This window comes from Gallinula chloropus, assembly GCF_964237585.1.
Source record: "Gallinula chloropus genome assembly, chromosome: 15".
Lineage (NCBI taxonomy): Eukaryota > Metazoa > Chordata > Aves > Gruiformes > Rallidae > Gallinula > Gallinula chloropus.
Window position 1 is genome coordinate 10,301,980 of NC_140100.1, and position 21,370 is coordinate 10,323,349.

Here is a 21,370-nt window from a genome sequence, read left to right on the forward strand (position 1 = left end):
AATTAACCGGAGGAATAAATGGGAGAGAGTGAAATACGGCCCGGAAGGCAGGTACGAGAGGGAAAGCTACTGCCGAGGCAGGGGCTCGCACCGAAGCTTCGCGGAGGGCAGCCGAGCCGTCCCCTCACGCAGCGGGGCCGGCGGACACCCCTTACCTCCGCGCAGGGCCGGGGCTGCCCGCATCGCCCGCCGAGCCCTCGCGCGGCCCCAGGCCCGCGCCGCCCCCTCAGCCCCGCGGGAGCCCCCTCGTCGCAGCGTCCTCGGCCCCGAGCCCCTGACTGGGGGTCGCCGAGCCCCCTCTAGCGGCTCCCGGCAGCGGCACAGGGGCGGTGCTGGTCCCCGTGTGACCCGGAGGAGCTCGCTTCTCCCCGCCGCCGCCGCCGCCGCCTCCTTTCCTCCCCCCGCCCGCTTGCCCGGCCGGCGCCGGGCCCCGGATGCAAGAGGCCGGCGGAGGGACGTCATTGTTCCCCGACGGGCCGTAACAGTAGGCGGAGCGGGCCGGGCTGAGGCGGGGGCTGCGGCGAGGGGGACCCGGCAGCGCCGAGTCAAGCGGGGCCGAGCCAGGTAATGGGGCCGGGGGGGAGAGTCGGGCCTGGCGGCGGCCTGGCAGAACCCGGCAGCGCCGCGTGTGTCTCCCTGCCTGGAAATCAATGGGCCGGGGGGGAGGGGCCCGGGAAAAGGAAGGGAAAGCGCCCGGCGGGAGCAGCCGGCTCTGCCTCGCCTTGCCCTGCCCAGCCCAGCCCGCCGGGGCGCCGGCCGGGCGCTCGGCCGCTGCCCTCCTGGCTGGCGGGCAGCCGGAGGGGGTGGGACCCCCGGGCGGGGCGGGGCGCCGTCCCCAGCACGCGGCGGAGGGACTCAGCCCCGCCGCCGCCGCCACCCCCTGGGCCGGCGGGACCGGCCCCCTCCCGGCGCGGCGGGGGGGTGGCGGTGACCGCTGCGATGCCTCAGCTCCGCGCCCGCCGCCTCCGTTAAGGCGACGGGGTCCCGCCGGTGCCCGCCCGCCTCCTCCTCCTCCTGCCGGCGCGGGGACGCGGCATTGCTTCCCCACGTCCCCGGTGCCGGCGGGAGGGCGGCCGGGTTCCCCTTATCCCGAGTCCCGCGGCGTGAGCGGCGTTGTTCCACGCTCGGCGAGGCGGCGGCTCCCCGCGGGGCCTGCCGCCTCCCGCTCGGAGGGTTCGGGTTCGATTCGTCTCCCCTTCCCGGCCCCCCCACCGCGGCTCCCGGCGCCGCCCCCCCACTCCCCCCCGCCGCGTTGCCATGGGCACGGAGTCGCCGTTGGGCGATGCCTGCCGCGGTCCTGCCTCCGGACGGGCTGTGTGGCGCGGGCCCGGGCCCGGAAAAGGCGGGCGTTGAGGCGGCGCGGCACGCCGCTGGGCCTGCCCCCGGTTGGGGTAGGGACCTGCGGGGCCGGGGTGCGCGGTGGCTCGTCGGGGCGGTGTGCGGAGCCGCTTCCCGGCCCCCCCTTGCCTCGCGTGTCGGGTTCGGCGTTGTTTTGTGTGCCTTCGGGCTCTTGGCGCTCCCGAGTACGGACATGTTGCGTGCGGGCGAGCTGCGCCCGCCCGTGAAAGCGGCCTTTTATTGTCGGTGCCGAGCCCTCCCCAGGAGCGCAGACCCTTCAGAAAGGCAGAGCAAAGGGGCGGCCGAGTCGGCACCGCCGGTAATAAAAAGCCGTCGGAGGCGGATGCTTTCATTCTGAACGGGAACAAACGCGTTAAACGACGTGGGGTTTGGAGCCAGGTTGAAGGCGTCGCGGCCCGGGATGAGCAGCCGAGCGAGCGCCGGGGCTGCCCGGACTCCCGCGGTCTCCAACCCCGGTGCCGCCGCACGAAGCCTCGGCGCCGAGGAAGCGGCGGCTGGGTCCGGGAGCCGGGCGCGCCCCGCCTAAACGGGGCCGCGCTTCTCCTGCGGGACTGGCTGCCAGTGCCGGGTAACGTCACCGTTCCAGTCGCCTTGCCTGGCTGTGGTGGCCGGAGCATTTTTCGTTTAAATGAAAGTAAAAGTAGCGCGGCGTGCGTGTGTGTGTGTGTGTGTGTGCTTGTGCCCGGGCTGCTGCCTCCTTCCCTCTGCGTTTGTGTTTTCCTTGCGGTGGTGCCGGTGTGGAAGCGGGGTTTGCCGTGTAGAGAGAGATGTAAACCGGCTCCGTGCTACGGTCGCTTTCTATCGCTCCTTATTTCCCACCTGGGCGGTTTGGTGTGGGTTCGCTATTTATTGATTACTGTTTTTTACAATCCCTGCTGAAAGAGTTTGTTTTGCAGTGAGAGGAATGCGTAATGAAGCGCAGGTTTTGTGCCTGGGATCTGGTATAAAACCTGCTGGAGCTGTGATTTATTGTATGCAAAGTGGAGTCCACACATCAATATTTCGGTCCAAGTGATGCCTTTTGTAACGAGACCGCTGAACAAAATGTGAACGAGCCTGATGCCAGACCCCAGCTGGGAGGAAAAACAACTGTTTTATCCATTTTCCTTTTCAATACTGTGCTGGGGAAAGTGTATTACGACATCTGCTCAGTGCACACTGCAATGGAAACTTGTGTTCAGCAGTGGTACAGGAACAGAATCTGTATGTGTGTTGAACAGTGGGAGAAAAAAGAAATCAGTGTTTGTAGCTTTTATACTTTTTTTTTCCTCACAGAGTTATGTCCAAAATAAGAATTATGTTGGCGTATTTTGAAAAAGTAGTGGGTCTGATTTATGCTTGCTGGCACTGATACTCACTGTCATATAGTGTTTGATATATGGTAACATGTCACTTGGTTGTCAAAAGTAAATTAAAAAAAGTATATGAGGCTTACCTTGTTGGTCAATAGGATGCACAAGCTTTTTTTCTGACGATATTCTTCTGTTTGCCTTTCAGTGCAGTCTTGATTCTGGTTTTTGTCCCACGAATGTGCTTTGAATATGTTGTTAACGCTTCCCCTTTCAATTGGGGGGAAGAAGGAGATGCCACTGGTATGTCCAACTTCAAGATGGGGTCTTGTATGAATATCACTGAGCCCAAGAACTGTCATCTTAGTCTTCCAAATGGCCATGGATGTCTTCTTTTCTCAGTAAAACAAGAATTTTCCAGTTCTGTACATTCTCAGAAATGGAAAATGTGTGTAGAGTGGATTTAAAATTGAAATTATAGAGGGGAGAAGGTCTAATTAAAGGCTTTGCACATAATTTGTCTATTGTGGGACCAGAAGTTCTCTGATGTCCCGCGTTTTGCTTAACCTACCTTAAGTTTTATCAATAGCAATCAAGTTGTGCCATAAATCTAAAACTGCTTTATGCTTTGTTTGCTCAGTTATTTCAGGATAACAAAGAAGCTTATGCTTTAAATCCTCATTTAAGTTTATAGTTTCCTTAAACTTAAAAAGGCCCTACGTGCTATAGTAAGATAGCAGCAAACATTTACGTGAAGGAATTGCTAACTTCATTATTCAGCAGCTCACTATGCACACACAATTACCCATATTTAAAGAGGTATCATCTTGAAACCTAATCAGCATTTTTAAAAGGACGTAATACCAGTTATTGCCTTTGTCCTTGGGGGCTGAGGGTTTGTTTTCCTTTCAGCATTTCCTTTTTTTTATAGCTTACATTCCTCCCTTGTTTGGCCAGGAAAAATGTGCAACTTTACATCAGCAGAACCGAAACAGATTCTTTTCTGGTTCAGCTTTTTGCATATAGTATGAGTTGTAAACGTGACAAGTGGCAAAATACCACCATGAGTGCTGCTGCCAAATTTGTACCCAAACAAATATTTCTTGGAGGGGCAGAGGAAACCCACGTAGAAATAAATTTGCAAGTCTTCTTGCTCCTCTTTTCCCAAGGGTTCTCAGAGCTGTATCCCATCCTCTGTGTCCCAGGGGTCCATGGCTCCTGGGAGTACAAAGAGGGGCCAAGGAGTTCCTCCTGGATCTCAGCAGGCCAGTATGTGGCTGTGTGGCTGCTACCAGCTCCTTTAAAAATAAAAGCCTTCCTAACTGTAATGGATTGAAATCCTGTGAAAGTGTAAGAGAGGTCATCAGTCACCAGCTCTGCAGAAGTTAAAAGCGATACTGATAGAGTTTTGGTGGCAAATTCTGTTTTGTGTGTTTAGTTTGGGGTGTTTTGGTTTAGTTTTATTGGGGTTTTTTTAGATTGTTCTTATCAACCATTTAGAGCTTCAGGTTATTTCTTGGGAGACTAAGCGACAGGATTTCTCCTGCTGTTTTCTTTGTGGAGTGCTTCCTGACGTTCTTCTGCCAACCAGAACTTTTGCCTCTGTTACAGATATGAACAATGACCATAGTTAACAAGCCAAAATCCTCAAAATCTAAAAAATCATCATCCAGGCGGTCTGACAAATCTAAGAAACCCCGGACTAAAAAAATGACGTCACGCACCGCAAACCTGGGCCGGGTTCCTCCTGCAGAAGATCCAAACAAAGTCTCTGTGGACAAAGGACCTGGAGGTGCTATTTATTGTAGATCATCTCAAAAACCTAAGCCTTTTGCCCAAAGAGATCTAGGTAAGTGTGTCTTTGGTCCTCCCCCCTTCTACTGAAAATCAAAACTCAGGTGGGAGATGCGGTTCTTGTGTGCTGCACTGCTATCAAATAGGACCATGATGAATAAAGACTTCAAGGGGTGGACTCTGGTTCTGTGAATCTCCTGAGGCAACTGAAGTGACCAGTGTTGTGAAACTTAGTTTTATCTGTTTACAAACTATTTGTAACATAGTTTTGATCTGTTACAGTCAGTTACGGGGAGCTTTTTACAACACACAGGCTCATCCAGGTCTTTTCAGTGTTACACAGAGTAAAATATGTTTTACCATTGCTGCTCCTGGCTTCCCTAATTCACAAGTCTTTGAATGGCAACACTGCTTAGGGAGAGATCCGATACCTACAGGGTTACCTTCTGTGCCGGTTACTTATTATTCTGTCTTAGTTCTTAAATCTATTACTTTATAATTACATGTTGGTGGTTTAAGTTATAATAAGGCCAAAAAAAAGTTAGTAATCATATTAAAGACTAGATGAAACAAACCTGGTGAATGTTACTAAAGTTAGATAGGATGTCTTATATTAGAAGAATTAAAAGTGATGACTAAACAGTTGTCCAAAACAGCGTATTGACCAGCAAATATGAGTGGCAGTGTTAAAGCTGCTCATCCATGTGTCCGTGTCTTTGGAGTATAGCTGGCTGCTCCTGCAGAATGCTACTTTTTAAATAACCTCTTTAAAACAAACCCACTACATCTCTCTCAAAATACAATGTCCTTGCAGTTGTTAATGACGGAATTGCCCCGCCACAGAGGATTCTTTTCCCACCTGAGAAAATTTGTATGGATTGGCAGCAAACACAGAGTGTTGGAGTTGGACTGCAAAACCTCGGCAACACGTGTTTCCTTAATTCTACTCTGCAGTGTTTGACCTACACCCCTCCTCTCGCCAATTACATGCTTTCTCTTGAGCACACCCAGTCCTGTGAGTACTTGCTGATGCTCTTACAAATCCCTGAAGCATCTCAGAAGGCAAAGGAACAACAGTGGTTCTGTGAAGAAAACTCTTAGTTGTACGGTTGTAGCAGCTGGCTTTTAACAGGATTATTAATGGGATGCTCAGAATAGCATATAAAATGTGTTGGTTCTTTTAGTGCACCTTGGTAAAATGTCAGAAAAAAGCTACTTTCTTGCTTTGTGTACATAAGGAAATGCCTTGTAAAATGAGGCGTTGGGTGAGCACTTGGCATTTGGGTTTCCAGCTGGTAGGAAGGTGATAAAATTTAGGATGCTGGCATTGTAAATTCTTCCTCTTTGCAGCCTAGACACTGTAATGCACTAATACTGTGATAAATGGTACATTCACTTGTGACCCCTTAAATAAACTGACCATCACCCTATCCTAGAAAGCGCTGCGAGCTAATCTCTTATGAACTGAAGTAGGAGTTTGTGCAAGACTGTATTACAATTAGACTTTAATTTATTTTAAGCAAAATTTTCTATTTTTAAACCCTTGAATTTATGTTAATTGAATTTAATTTAAGTCTAGAAGCCTCTTTTTGTATCCATATATGTATATTCTTACAAAGGCACCTGTATCCTTTCTAGTCTGGTATCTTACTATTTATTCCTAGAAACATAGCTGGGGTTTCTTACCATGTGTAAAAATGGTTTCAGTTAAGAATCCTGTGGAAGGAAGGAGGGCAGAAATACTAATGCATATATTACTTTAATTTTTCCTTTCTCCCAGAGGATGCTTAGCTCTGTGTCATGTAGCTCACCTAACAGCAGCGTGCTGAAAATAACACACCTTCTCTCTTGGTGCTGTATCATCAATGTCAATATTGTTTCCTCACATATTCTGTGGTCTGTGGAGTTCATGTCCCTGTCAGCCTAAAAAAAACAAAAAGAAAAAGAAATTGCAAGGGTTACTTAGATTTTTCATCAGAAAATGCACTTTAATACAGACTTAATTGACATTTTTATTCTGTATGGTCCTGTGTAACAAATTGTCATGAAACTGTTGGGATATTGACAGCTGTGGAGAAGAGAATGTTGCATGGAGAGTGGAGGTTGTAACTTAAAGATTGGAGGCAGGTTAGGGTTTTTTTGTAGCAATGTATGTTTGAGTAGACTGGGATGCTTTCCCCTTTCTGCAGGTCATGAAGAAGGCTTCTGTATGATGTGCACAATGGAAACTCACATTAACCAGGTCCTGTGTTGCTCTAATAATGCCATCAAACCTACTTCTGTTATTAATGGCCTTAAAAGTAAGTAATTTTGGATGGCTTTATTTTTGATGGCTTTTAATTTTGCAAAGACTCATCTGTTGCATGTAAATGATGCTGCTAAGAGAGATTTTAGAAATACGAGTTTTCTTTCCTTTTATGTGATCTAAACATTATAACCTTCTTGCTTCTTAGGAATAGGAAAACATTTCCATTTTGGCAGTCAAGAGGATGCCCATGAATTCTTATGCTTCACTGTTGATGCTTTGCAGAAAGCCTGCTTGAATGGAAGCACCAAGTAAGCATAACCAAATTAAATTTTAAACGTTCTCTAGCCCCTCCTACTCCTCATTAACTGCAGTAAATTAAAATCTATTTCATAAAAGCTGTTTGAAGAGTTAACCCTCTGCCTTAAATCATCTGAGGCTTGATTGTATTTTATTTCCAGGTTGGACAGATCTTCTCAAGCCACCACACTTATTTATCAAATATTTGGAGGATATCTAAGATCCCGAGGTACTTGTTTAACATCTTACTGCCCTTCAAACTGGTCTGTGTCTTTTCATCTGTCTGTAGTAAAGCAGTTTGCAGTGTGACTGAAGTGATAGGTATTAATATTTTAGTTAGTCTCCTCTGCATGTTGTTAAGCATTTGTATTTTGATTCCAGTAAAGTGCTTGAACTGCAAAGCAGTTTCGGATACGTACGAGCCATTCCTCGATATTACTTTGGATATAAAGGTAAGATGTTTTGTGAATGTGGGTGGAGATCTGTAAAGGCTTGTGGAGCTTTCTAATTTAAAGTCATTTTACTTAAAAACGTACTGTTAAAACAACAGAGCTTGGTAGTGGATGGGAGTGGATTGGACTTTGTTCTTCCATGGCAGCCATATAAATGGTCTCCATGCTTGCACTGGGTTTAAGCTGGAAGAACAGTAATTACACCTGCACAAACAATGCTACTGTCATACTTCTGTTGGTAGCCTGATGGGTTTGGTCTCATCACTGATTCCAAAGCATACCACAGCTGCTGCCTGGGGCATTGCAGAATGTGTGCATTTCGAGTGGAATCATTTTCAAATGAGGTAAATGCTCAGCAAACTCGGTTTCTGCCTCCTCCTTGACAGCGTTTGCTGGGTCACAGGAGGTCACTTAAGTATGAACTAGCAGGGTTCTCTCAAAAACTACTAGCAAGTGCTTGAAATTTTTCATTTCCAGTGACTTAGTGCTCTACTTTCTTACTCATCCAGGCAGTTACATCTGTCACCAGAGCTCTAGAACAATTTGTGAAACCGGAACAACTGGACGGTGAAAATAGCTATAAGTGTAGCAAGTAAGATTATTACTAATTACATCTTAATACCAGACACGTGTTTAATGTATTGCATGACTTGGAGCATAAGTTTCATTTTGACTTTGTTTAGAAATGAGATAATGAGACAGCAGGACTCTGTTGTTCTTTCATTTAGTTTTGTTTGTATAACTAATAGACTGAAATAATTCGTGGCTGGGAAAATAACACATTTGCTTCAAAGAGAGTAGTTTTTGTGCTCCTGTTTGAATATTGGGAAGGCTTGCCAGCCTTTGGAAGTGTGAAGTTGCACGCTGAAGGGTTTGTATGGCCAGAAGCTGAAAGGCAGGTCTGATTGTGAGTGGAGAGCTGACACGCACCTACGGACAGCGATTTGGGGCGAGAGGTGACATCCGCTTCCTGAAGGTCCCCGTGCTCCCTGTGAGACAAGGCGAGGTTGGGTCTCGCTCCAAGAGAGCAGAGTCAGTGATAATTAACATTGACGACTCCTCTGGCTCATTGAGCAATTCCTTGAGCTGTGAAACCTGCGGGCTGCTGTTGTCTGACGCAAGCTGCCCTGTATCCAGCCTGTGCTCAGGGAAGGCGTGTGGAGTTAAAATGTCCGGTATGCTGATCACTGGGGGGAGTGTTCCTGCGTGTGTTAAGGGCGTTGAACATTGGTATAAGGTGTTAACTTGGGCATACACTCAGAAAAGCCAAGACTGTGGGCTGGGTTCCCCAACATTCTGGTGTCATCCCCATAAATGAAAACTGCAATACCTGATTTCTGTTCTTGGAAAGCCACGAGTTAATTAGCACACTGTTAATTAGTAATAGTTGAATGAAGGACGTTCAGTGGGCTGTTACAGCAGTTCAATCTCAGGTTCAGTTCAGTCTGGATTCTAGTGAGGAACATGTAGCATAGTTCACAGATTATGGCTGAGGAAGGTGACAGTGATAAGCGCCTCACCTCTGAATCGCCTGACCTTTCATTCACCTGGGTGTGATCAGCTTAGTCACACAGAGACACGGAAGTTTCCATCTTTTTCCAAGCTTAAAAAGAAAGGATCAGCACCTGTACAGTATCTTTCCCACTGCTGCTAAAGTATTCTATTACCCAGGCCATGTTTTCCTTTTCTACCATGCATTTTTCTGATAGATTGCCACTGCAAAACTTTGTATAAAATTCACCAAAACTGTAATTAGATAAAACACTTTGTTTTTTCCCCTCAGCGCTGTGTGTGTCTCAGTTCATAGGCATTCTCCATCACATTGAAGTCTCTGCCTTGCATTTTGACATCAAAATTTGAAGAGACACTATTTCATTGTGCTCTCTATCTCCCTTGGTTTTCTCAATGATGTAGACTGACATGCTGCAGCCTTTCTCTATGCTAGTGGCTGAATTTCAGGACTTGCTCTCTAGGTCCTCCCTTTGAATGCACAGTGCAACAAACTCACACTTAGGAATTTTGTTTCAAAGGGTTTCAGAGCCCTTCCAGGCAAGCTCAGTGCATGAGGACTTGCTGCTGCCCAGTGTCTCCCTTCTGCAGAGTGACTATTTCCTCACGCTCTATTTTTTCATATTGATATATGATCTGTTTGGGAAATTATTTACAGTTTCCAGTCCTGAGGACTGAGGTTCTCTTGTTCCACTCATAATATTTGCATTCCAGCAGAATGCTTAAAGAATGTATCAATGGTCCAGCGTTGGCCCAGTGAGGGACGGTACCTTGCCTTGTGATGAGCTCTAGTGAGAGACTCCTGACACGTGCTGAGCTGGTGGGGAGCCTCACCTTTCTGGTGTAACAGAGCTACATCTGCAGCCATTTGTTTGGCTATCAGAACATCATGTTCCAAGTCCTTTATTCTTTGTTCTGTAGAGCTGTCCTCTGATATCCCACTATTTTTTCTCTATTAACAAACCTGTAGTGCAGTGTATGGTTTTAGGCAAAGAAAAAATGTATTAAACAAGTAAATATCATTCAAGCATGTGTGAGAGGTGCAGACTTGTTTGCTTTTGGGTAGGGAAAGGAATATGCTGTTAAACATTTGTCTGTGTTTGTTTTTAAGGTGTAAAAAGATGGTTCCTGCATCAAAGAGGTACACGATACATCGTTCTTCCAACGTTCTCACAATATCACTGAAAAGATTTGCAAATTTTACAGGTGGAAAGATCAACAAGGTATATATACAGATGTAATGCAGCTTTGTCTTCTCAGAATGGGAGATTTCCCAAAGATGAATACTGGTTTAGAAGTTGTTAATGTTTGCAGGCAGTAGCTGTACTAATAACTATAGTCTGCTTTTTCCTTTTTTAATAGTGATAAAGTTCTTGTGTGACCATAACACTATACTGATAAAGAGCTAATTCTGTAGAAAACACTTCTCTGCAGCTTAAATTATCAAATGTCATTTTTGAGAATAGATATTTTTAGTTGAATCAAAAAATATATTCGTATCATCCCAGTCTGTGTTTCTAGAAGTGTTTTTCTCAGGCTGTTCCATGAAGTATTTCAGGATAATTTTTGACTCTCTTTGGTCTGTGTTTAGGATGTAAAATACCCTGAATATTTGGATCTTCGAGCATATATGTCCCAGTCAATTGGAGAGCCACTCATCTATGCTTTGTATGCAGTTCTTGTACACAGTGGTTTCAACTGTAACGCAGGACACTATCTCTGCTTCATAAAGGTAGATACCAGCTCTGTTTCTAACAGGGTAAAATTATACTTACAAAGAAATTAAAATGTTAGCAGTAACCACTGCTTTTAGGGGAAAAGTTTGTATTACATGTTTTGCTTGATTTGGTTTGGTATGTTGTGGTCTGTAGTGTTCAGTGATGTCATTTGGAAAACATGCAATTAATCTAAAGGTATCGTTGTCTTTGTTTGCAGGCTGGTAATGGACTTTGGTACCGAATGAATGATGCTTCAGTAGACCTTTCTGATATCAAAACAGTTCTCAATCAGCAAGCTTACGTACTTTTTTATATCAGGTACCAGTAAATACTAAACATGTTCAGAACATACTTATTTCCATATTATTGATCTTCTTTTCAGGTGTTTTTCTTTCTGTCCTTGGGAAGGATTACTATTTGTGTAACCCAAAATTCCCCATGTCATGTGTTGTCTTTCGTTGCTTGGCTGTGAGCTGCTGCGCTTCTGTGCGTTGCTGTAGATGGCTCTCTGTGGCTGGCCAGCTTTAGGAAAGAGGAGAAATCAAGGCACAGATGGTGTAAGGATGAGTTTATGGCTCTGAACAGGATAGTCGTTGTAGGAAGACCATCATCTAATTTTCAGTTTGTTGTCTTGGTTAAATCTTCTGCATACGTCTTCTGTGTCATTTAAACTGTTCCTAGGAAATTCTAGGATGGGATTTAATCCAAGAATAGACTGAAAGAAAAACTAAACTGAAATTACTGCTCTTTTCCCAAGGCGCTATGATCTGACTCTTGGAGAACGTGCTTTTTACTTACCAGCACCGTCATACCCCCGCTCGTTCCTTGGCCAGAGGGGGGCTAACAGTAAGCAGGCTGGATTCATGGGACCACGACTTCCTCCTCATATGATGAAGGTAATTTGAGGGGGGCAGATAATGCCCTGAACTCACGGTGGGTTTTGGTTTTGGGCTTTGTTGGTTTTTAACACCTGGGATTTGTTTTCCCTCCCATGCTGCAGCTTCCTTTGCAGCCCTCCTGCTACAGCCAGAATATTCAGAGTGGCTAAATCTAAACTGCTTCATTACCTAACACTTCCAACTCAGCTTTCTAAAGCACTGAGAACTACACTCTCAAGACAATTTTAAGCAGTCTATTAATGCTTAAACGATTATTTTTTTTGAAAAGTAAAGATTCCACCCCAATCTGTGTCCCTTTAGCTGAGAGAATAAAACCAAATTGTTCTGTCCCTGGGTATCAGAACAATTATTCTGATGTTTTTATGGAATGTTTAGAGGGGAAAATAGATTGTCGTGGTTTAACCCCAGCTGAGAGCCAAGATCCACGCAGTTGCCTGCTCTTTAAAGGAAAAGAGCAGGGGAGGGCGGGGGCGGGGGGGGGGGGTGTGAGGCAAGGGAAGGGAAAAGGAAGGGGCAAATAACAACCCCCAAAACCAAGAAACCAAAAGCCCATGGGTTGGGATAAGGATAGTTTACTAAAATAGCAGAAAGATAAAATATAACAATGCTGACAGGACTTTAGAGCAAAAATCTATGAAGCTGTTGCTACAGGATGCAGTTTCTCACTGAACCCACAGCTCAGGCCGTGCCACCCAGAGCCGTCCCGGAACCCGACCGTCCCCCAAAAACCGCGCGTCCCGGAGCCGCCCCTGCTCCTCCTCCCATCAGCCCCCCTTTATACTGAGCAGGATGTAATTGGCATGGAATACTCTCTTTGGCCAGTCTGGGTCACCTGTCCTGGCTTCGTCCCTCCTTTCTCATGAGTAGAGAAATATGAAGAACTGAACAAGTCCTTGACTGCTTGAACACAACTAAAAACATCAGGGTGTTATCAGCACTGCTCCCATTTTAACACTCAAACACAGCATTCCATCCGCTGCTACAAAAGAAGTTAACTCCATCCTGACTGAAACCAGGACATAAATGCATTTGGGAATAGCTTTAGTCAATGTTCAGTTGTTTTGGTGAATTTCAAAAATGATGCGTGTTTGATGCAGTAAGCCAAAAGCAAGAGTTAAGCACATTAGTTGGACTTATTGTTTCTATTTTGGGGGGTCTTTTTTCCTCTTGGGTGTTGAGGCTATTTGTAAAAATATTTAGTAGGAGAATCTCCTGTTTTGAAGCTTCAGGTGCTGTGTGTTTGCACACACCCATCTTGCAATCTCTTCTTTTGAAATACAGAATTCAAGTCGCTTAAATGGAAATGGACCCCTCAAAGACGACCCGAACACCGTCAGTGTCACCGTGAAGAGGCCGTCCTCAGCTCCCCCAACAGCTTGTGTGCAGAACTGGGCCATTGCCAGGTCTCCAATTACTGATCCATCCAAAAACCAGAAGATCACTATCAGTATTCATAACAAATTGCCTGCACGTCAGACTGTGTCACAACCTGACTGTCTTAGCAGCGCTGCGGAGGATGAAGAGCTAAGCAAGCCCGTTCCTTCATCCACAGTCACGAATCCTTCTGCAGCAGAGTCTACCTCAAACGCATCCACCATGTCACTTGCTACTAACATTTCCAAACAGGAAGCTCCTGATGAGATTTTTGTTGAGCCAGCAGTGAATGGAAATCCCAAACTCAGCTCTGATAACACGGTCCCTTACAGTGCAGAGTCCTCAGGAAAACCTGAGGAGTCGAAGGGCTTGTTTAAAAGGAATTGCAACCTACTATCTTCTAATGGAATTCTGATTGGGAAGGTGGTCCGTACCTTGCAGAATTCCCACTCTTCCTGTCCGAATGCTGAAGAAGAAAGATCCCAGCATGAGCTGCCAAAAAATGATTCACTAAATGGTGCTATTAGTTTAGATAATGAATCTAAAGAAAATGGACTGAAACTTGATGATTCCGCTTGCCAAGTCCAACCTGTTAAACCTTCTGAGATTTTCTTTTCTAAAACAAATGGATTGATTGAAACAGTGAGTTACTTTTGTTCCACCTAGAATTTCTCACCTGTGATGTAGTTGGTGTTCAGGAGCATTATAATGTGCCCAATTCATGTGAAATCCAAGAAAACTCACAGCACAAATTTCATCCTAATGCTTTGGGCTTTTAATCCCATTCCAACATGCAGAGCTGAGCTGATATGTGTCACCATTAGAGAAGTTCAGCTGAGATAAGGCTTCATCAGCTGCATAAATAATGTTTGGGAGGGTGAGTGGGGTGATGTGCAAAGCAGGGACAGCGCGTGTAACGCAAGGGAATCTTGTTTAATGTAGAAATTTGGCCAAGAACAGCTTTTTGTTAAGGACAGTGCTTTTTCTGCCTGTTAACTTCTCTGTTTCAATTGTAGATGCCTATATCCTTGTCGCCGGTTCCTCAAGAAATCATCTTGGAATCTCTCACGTACAGCCAGCTGAACAGCTTGTCAGAGGAAATAAGGTAAAATGACTACACACTGGTTAAAATAAGGTTTCCTACAAGTTTATCATGGTTTGATATCACTATTTACTAGAAAGTGTTACATCAGGACAGAGAGTTTTGCGCCGTACGTACATCTGGTGTTGCAAACATCAGCACTGAGCAGGTGTTACTCTGGTATTAAATACAGAATAGTGCTTGGAAAACATTTCCTTCTTAATAGAATGTTTTTCCTTTTTTTTTTCCCATTGTCTGGATTATTTTTTCTATTCCTCTCTTCCTTTTTTTTTCATCCCAGGATGTGTGAATGTGAATTCCCTCCATCTGCTCTGCCATTTGGGGGAGAGAGGGAAATCCATGTGGTTGCTGGTGGAAGCGTGGTTTTGGCTGTGGCTGTGATTCAGAGCAGCACGTGGAGGGACACAGATGTGTTGGGTGTGTGGAGGGTTTTAACGTGATTCTTGCAGCATTGAGAAAACCCCTTCTCTGGGATCTGAGGCAGGTGCAAGAATAGGTCTGTGATAGGAACATCTTCCAGAGTTTTGCAGTAGCTACTGATTTTTGGGTTGGGTTTTTTTTTTTTTTTTTACTTCAGGGGCTTTCACTCCCAACATTCATCCTTTAAATGGCCTTTTTCAAGTGAAAACCATGTTTTTATTTTGTGCAGTGTCCCTGGGCCTCAGAAATCTTCTGAGAATGATTCTCTCATGGAGACTGTCGTTATGGAAGCGCTGTTTGCATATGAAGAATCCAGGAAAGTTCCTTCCAACTTCAGCTGTGAGGTTGAGAATCTTTTTACACAATCAGATTCTGGAAACGTTTCTACCAAAGAAGATGATGCTGAAAGTATTATAACAAAAGCTGATAATGCACATCCCAACATCAACAGCCAGCACAAGGTTAGGAAAAAATCACTGGATGCTGAGGACGAGTTCCTGGGACAGTGTGAGTCTGAAGAAGGGAGAGACAAAGACAAACCAAGGCGACCAAAAGAAACTGAACTCATTTCAAAAGAAAATCCTTTGTACATCAAAGCATCCCCTGAGAGCAAAGAGAAATTAGGGCAAACTTCCTCTCTAAAGTCTGACATTGAATGTAGTTCTAAAAAGCTTGCATCACTAGATATCACAGAGAAATGCCAAGAAACAAAGGACATTTCTAACAACTACATAGAGGTACCACCTGTCAACGACTCTTCTATTACCAAGCTGGATAAAGTTCTGGAGAGTCAGTTTTCCAGAGAAAGCGAGGGACTAAGTAATAAAAAATGTGAAGAAGATAAACATAGGAAAAAATATAAGAAAAAAATCTATGACTCTAAAAAAACTGACAAAGAGCACTACCGAAGGAAGAGGGAAAACTCAGACACTGAGGAGAGGGAGAAGGAGAAGCAGAGCAGAAGCAAATCAGATGATCATGCCCACAAGAGGAGGTGTTCTCGCAGCGTGGAAACAAGTAAGCAAAACCGTCACAAGCAGGAGTACTGCAGTGAAAGCAAGTACAGACCTTCCCACAACGAGAGGAACAGCCCAAACAATGGGAAAAGCTCAGGAAAATATTCCCGTTACAGGTCCCGAAGCAGAGAAAGAACAGAACAAGACAGGAACAGGTATTATCATTCCAAAGGAGAGAGAACTTGGAGCAGAGAAAGATACTACCAAGATGAACCACGGAGATGGGAAAAATGCAGATACTACAATGATTATTATTTCTCTCATGGAACAAGAGACGGTAGAGAGAGAAAGTCCTCTTACTGTGATAAAGACTTTGACAAATCGAGTCAAGCTTACAACAGCAGGTCACACAAGGATTATCACTGCAAAAGCAGATGGCCTCACAACGCCATCTCTAGGGAGGAAGACGTCCATCACTTCAGCAGCCACAGAGCAAACTTCCATCACTGTCCAGTACCTCAGCAGCCACCTGACAAATACCCTCGCGACAGGCACGCGCTCCCACCCGTGTCAGCTCACTCACACTTTGAGGACTCTTCTCGGGAAAGCGAAAAGCTAAGGAATGAGAGGAGGAAATACCCCCACACAGAAGGGAGTGGGAGCGAAATAGACAAGAAATGCAGAAAGGTAGATGACCAAAGAATGAAAAAATACAAGAAGGTCAAGAAGAAAAAGAAGTCCAAAGATAAACATCGAGAGAAGGATTACAAGTAAGCAAGGATTCCAGCATAATCAGCAATTTTTCCTAATTCCTTTCTGGGTGTTTCACATGTCTGCCTTTTTTTCCTTGTTTCTAAGTTGTTGAGATAGCATAATCTGGCTGGGGAATCATGGCATGAGGTTGGTCAAGTGAAGATAGGAAAGATATTGCTGAATTGTGTTAGAAGACTAGATCTGGACCACGTAGTTAGAATCACATCCTCCCACCGTTCTTGATTAGGTCACAACAATTATGATTTTTTTCCTTTAAAATTCCACATACTCTGCAAGTAGCCACTGTTAATGAGTTGTGTGCAACCCAGGACCTACTGTCCTTCCATCTGAGGGCTTAAGTTTGCTGCATCTAAAGTAAGGTAGACGTGCAGGAATTACCACAAAAATAGCTGACACGCTGCGAGTCGCCATCCATGGTAAAATAAATAACCTTTCATATATGCATCAAGTGCCACATCTGTTGTTCTATTTTTAACTTGCATGTTTCCTTCAGACTTTATGATTTGGATTTCTCTGTGCTCCGCTTTGACAATGACAATCGCAAACGTAAGAAAAAGAAGAAAAAGAAGAAACACATCAGGAAACCGAAAGGCTTCTTGGAATATTTAGATCCACCTTTCCAGAAGAAAACACGGGAGAAGAAGGAAGAATCCTGTCCTCCAGGCAGCTATTTATGTGAGCAATACAGAAACCAGGGCAGTAAACAACCCTACAAGGAAGGGAAGCCTTCCGGTGCAGGTGAAAGCAAGAAATACAGCTCCATGGCATCCAATGAGTATGTTAAAGGTAAGGGGCCACAGGACGTTTGCAGGAATCCTTTTTCCTCCCACAGACACTGTGATTGAAAGCAATCTTTAAATTCTTCTGTGGGGCAATCTCCACACCGTGGCTTCCAAACAGCAGCAAGACTAAAAAAGTCAATAGGTGTTCTTTTGGGGTATTTTTTGGGCCAATGTTTCTAAATGCTGGACAGGAAGGTCTGAAATAAACCTGTGAAGGGGTTGAAGGGCGAGGAATTTTAATCTGATCTGATGGGTAAGTGGCAAACAAGCTGGAGAGAGGGAAGATGCCTTGTGAAATTCAGTCCAGCAAGCTGGGAAAAACCCCTTGGGCAGCTCTGTCTCAACTTGGGCAGTTGTATCTTGACAGAGAACCCAGTAAGGAGACAGGGGGTTCAGTAGTCGAGGTGGAAGATGATGACATCAGGTTTCCAGGCTGGTAATATTGTAGTGAAACACCATCTTCCTAGAGAAGCCTGCCATGGTATTTTATTTATATCAAATACTGTGTGCAGCTATTTCATAGCATAGAAACAGGACTGACTTCTTATTCGGAGTCACATCAGCTGGTGATAGTGCTGAAGCCTTGTTGCTGGCCAGGGAGATGTGCCTTCTCCTGAGCATGAGGAATTCACCCTTGTTAACTCTCTAGAGGACACTTTGCAGTTCAACACCTGGAGACCACCTTCAATTCCTGCCAGTTTTATTTACTCCTGGGTTCTTTTTCTGTTAGTATAGGCTTAAAGATACAGAGAAGTGGGCTGAAGGAACAGCTCTTTGCCAGGTTTTGATGGTTAAAAATGTTAATTTGGTCCTTCTCATAAAAACCTAAATACAAGCTTGAGTGCCTGGCTGAGTTTACACTGAACTCCGTGCTCATGCCTCTTGTAGACCTGACTTGGCCTCTCAGTAGTCAGTATGGTTTAAATTAATTAGCTCTACACTTATGCAGTGAAAAAGATTGCACACTGCAACAAATTCACCTGAAATCAAATTTGACAACAGGATTTTTCCTAGACAGAACTGTTTATTATTGTAAAAAGAAACCCAAGCCCATTAACTGACTTCAAGCCAGTCCTAGTTACTCAGATTTGTTAATAAACAACCCACCCAGCAATCTGTTTCACTCATACAACTGAAGTAATCCCTGAAGACACCAGCTCATGATCCAAAAGCAAGTTTTATTTCTACATTTTATCCCACCCCGCAATTTAAGAACTGGGTTAATTGTCAGTGACAGGCCTGTTCATTAATGGCCTGGTGTGGAAAATCTCGTTCTGGCATAGAAAAACCAAAATAATTCCTCTCCCTGCGTAACAGCTGGATGCATTTCACAATTTGGAGAGGTTTAATCTTGGAGGGGGGGTGGGTTCTCAGTTTGTTTTGTTTTAAATTTTCCAAACTTTCCCCTGGTTTCCAGAATGAGGTGAAGTGCCAGGCAGCAGAGTCCTGCACTGAGACGTTTGCTTACGACAACGAGGGAGGGTCTGTGGGGAAGAAGAAAGAGCACAGATATTTTATGACACTGACATCCAAAAGTTTTATTCTGAAAATAACAGTGTGAAGGGAAAGCTGATAGTTTACAGAGTCTTGTAAAAAAGATGAGCTTTCTCTTTCTAACAAGGCAGAGTTAAGCAGCAGGACTGAACTGAGGCCTTTTGAATCTTGTTGCTGGCAAAGCAGGGTTTTTAATGGTACGGATACCAAGATCCTTTCTGCACTAGAAGGGTCTCTGCTGTGCCAGCTGAGCTAGAGCTGAAATTGCAGCTGCACTGACACTCGCTGGGCTTTAGTGCCAGCAGGTGGCAAACGTGGGTTTGATAAACCAGCCAGAAGTTCAGTAAGAGTAAATGTCATCTTGCTCATGGCTCAGGTCAGGGGTGTAAAGATGACTGTGTGAAAGAGCCGTTCATTGATAAACACATACACAGTGCCCTGCTGTGACGCTCTGCTTGCACCACCAGCGGCAGACAAGGGCTGTGAGAAGCAGTTTTCAGCATTCCCTGAAGCCTGGGGCTGTTCAGCTCATGGAAGGTCAGTCTTTTTTAAAAAAAAAGGGTCTCCAATAGGATTTTCCATGATGGAATCCAACCTTAGAGAGGGCCGCTTCAACCTTCAGAGTGGTTTTGGGGTATTGAACCTCTCCAGCAAACCAGGAACAGTGTAGGAATGGAGGGGAAAAATTGTTGGGTTGTGCCTTGTCACCAGCACCCTCATGTTACTGTGAATAAATGATGAATGATGAGATGGACTAATGAGAATTTTTGTGTTAAGAAAGATAGGAAAGCAGTTAAATTCCCTGTTGGAGCCAGGTTTCTGTAGGCATCTGGTCATGGGGGTTAGATCTGGGCAGCTTGGTCACGAGCCCGTTGGTGACACCAGGGTGCTGCCAGGCAGAACGTCACGTAACCCTGGTTTAATTAAACTGAGGTCTGCCCTTTGCCCTGAACGCAGGTGGCTTTGTGCTGATCTTAGTGTAGAACTGGGCTGCAGCCAGTGTCAAGGTGAGGAAGGCACCTGCTCCAGCCCCAGAGTCCCAGAGCAGAGGGAACCGGCTGCGGGGCTGAGCCGGTGTCACGCAGAACGTGGTGACAGGTGGTGACAGGGAGTGACGCTGCTTCCTTTTGTCTTTCAGATGCGGAGCTCACTGGTGGAAGCCTTCAGTGCTCAAACTAAACCTCCCATCCAACCCAACAGCTTTTCACCATCAAACCGGCCTTCCCAATATTGACCATCAAAACTTAAACCTATTATCAAAACAATTACCATCAAGACAAAACCCAGTCATAAGTGGTGCTTAACATTTCTGTACAGAATTTTACCATGAAAAGAACTTTTTTTTAGTTTTTAACTTGAGACTTTCTTTTTTAAAATATACTTCTAATCCAAGAGGGTGGAAACTTTTTACAACTGCTGAACATTGTAAATTACCACATAAGTATCTCACCGAGGTGAGATAATGCCCTGGAATAGACCATCTCAAATGCTGCTTAATTACAGACTCAGGTTGACTTTATGTTATTCATGTAATGTTACTCCGAGTTAGACATCTGGTGCAAGAGCGACCAGGAATTATAAAAATTGCAACTGACAGTCTGTATATTTAATTTAAAGACTTATTTAAAATTTCACAAGCTCTCAAATAACTAGAGTTTTGCAAGAGCTGCATCTTTTTTTCTGTGATGTCTGACACTAGAAACTAATTTACTTCACATCTGAGTTATATTCAAGATCTGAAGAAAATCTTCTGGTTTTCAGCATTGTGAAACAACGAATATGCAGTTCTGAATGTATCTCTCAAGACTATTTGTATACTCTTCCATATGTTTTTATTACATTTTCTTAATATACTGTCACTTGTCTTAAGTCTCAGTTGTCTGTTTTGTCTCTCTAAAGTGTCTAGTTACAGACAAATTCATACTGTGATTTTTATTTTTATTATTAAATGCTATCAAACTGTGATGCACTTATTATTCACTGGTCCTGCATCAGGAGATGAGTGGGGAACCTGTATTAAATACAGTTCATCTGAATAATCTGTCTGGTTTATACAAGCTGTGTTGTTCAGAGATGTCTAAAGTTTGATCTTTGTTTTTTTAAAGATAAAAAGCACTTGCCCCACTGTAAATATATAGCATGTAAAATTTATATAGTATATAAATACAGCAAAGTTAAAATGGATTTTTACTTGAGTTTTACTTGAGTTCTTTAACATGCAATATGTCATGTGAATTGACAGCTTTCGGAGTGTGTTTGATACTCGAGAAATCGGATCTTCCTTTCAGTGGTAGGTGAGAAGATGCTGTCGGTGTGACCCACAGAAGATAAGTAACTTGGGACTTCAGCTGCCTAGACAAGAATGCAGAAGGCTTTCTCCTTTCAAGTGAAAAGCTTCCAAAACCAGGCTGCAGGGTGGAAGCTCAGCAGTAGCTTTTTACTGTGTGACACTAAAAAAAAGCAAAAAAAAAGAAAAAAAAAGACAAAAAAGGAGCGAGGTTAATGTCTTACTAATTACTTTCAACTAGTATTTTGGTACATGGAGAACACCATCACGCCAAACCATAAGTGTACCCTGCATAATGTTCCTATGGCAACAGTTATGTGACGTTACATAAAGTAACATGACAAAGAAACCACGTACCTTTCCTGTATCTGGCTTTTTTTTTCTCTCCTCTTTTGTCCTTTGGCTCCCAGATTTGGTGTTTTGTCTTTTGTCTGATGAGTAACTCTGGTGTAAGTGTAGAGGAGGAGTTTAAATGCTGACTGCTGCACCCTGATTAGAAGCTCCAGCAGCAAGAACTGCCTGAACCAGCCAGGGAGCAGTGAAGGGAGGGAGGGCAGCTCATGATTAGAGCCACAGTGAGCAGCAGACTGGGAAACTGGACCAGCATTAGCTAGTG

General features: G+C 44.6%; 1 protein-coding gene across 1 annotated transcript; it reads left to right on the plus strand.

The window, feature by feature from the left end:
• Positions 1–4,268: 4,268 nt before the first annotated feature.
• Positions 4,269–20,028, plus strand: USP42 (ubiquitin specific peptidase 42; the record flags this gene model as incomplete). The annotated part of the gene is made up of 16 exons (XM_084270904.1): positions 4,269–4,497; positions 5,257–5,457; positions 6,632–6,742; positions 6,896–6,998; positions 7,149–7,216; positions 7,369–7,439; positions 7,949–8,031; positions 10,060–10,171; positions 10,540–10,680; positions 10,884–10,984; positions 11,424–11,562; positions 12,847–13,581; positions 13,956–14,044; positions 14,691–16,187; positions 16,685–16,977; positions 19,606–20,028. The coding sequence occupies 16 exons, from the start codon at positions 4,269–4,271 to the stop codon at positions 19,644–19,646; spliced, it is 4,014 nt and encodes a 1,337-aa protein (XP_084127030.1). The 3' UTR covers positions 19,647–20,028.
• Positions 20,029–21,370: the final 1,342 nt, after the last annotated feature.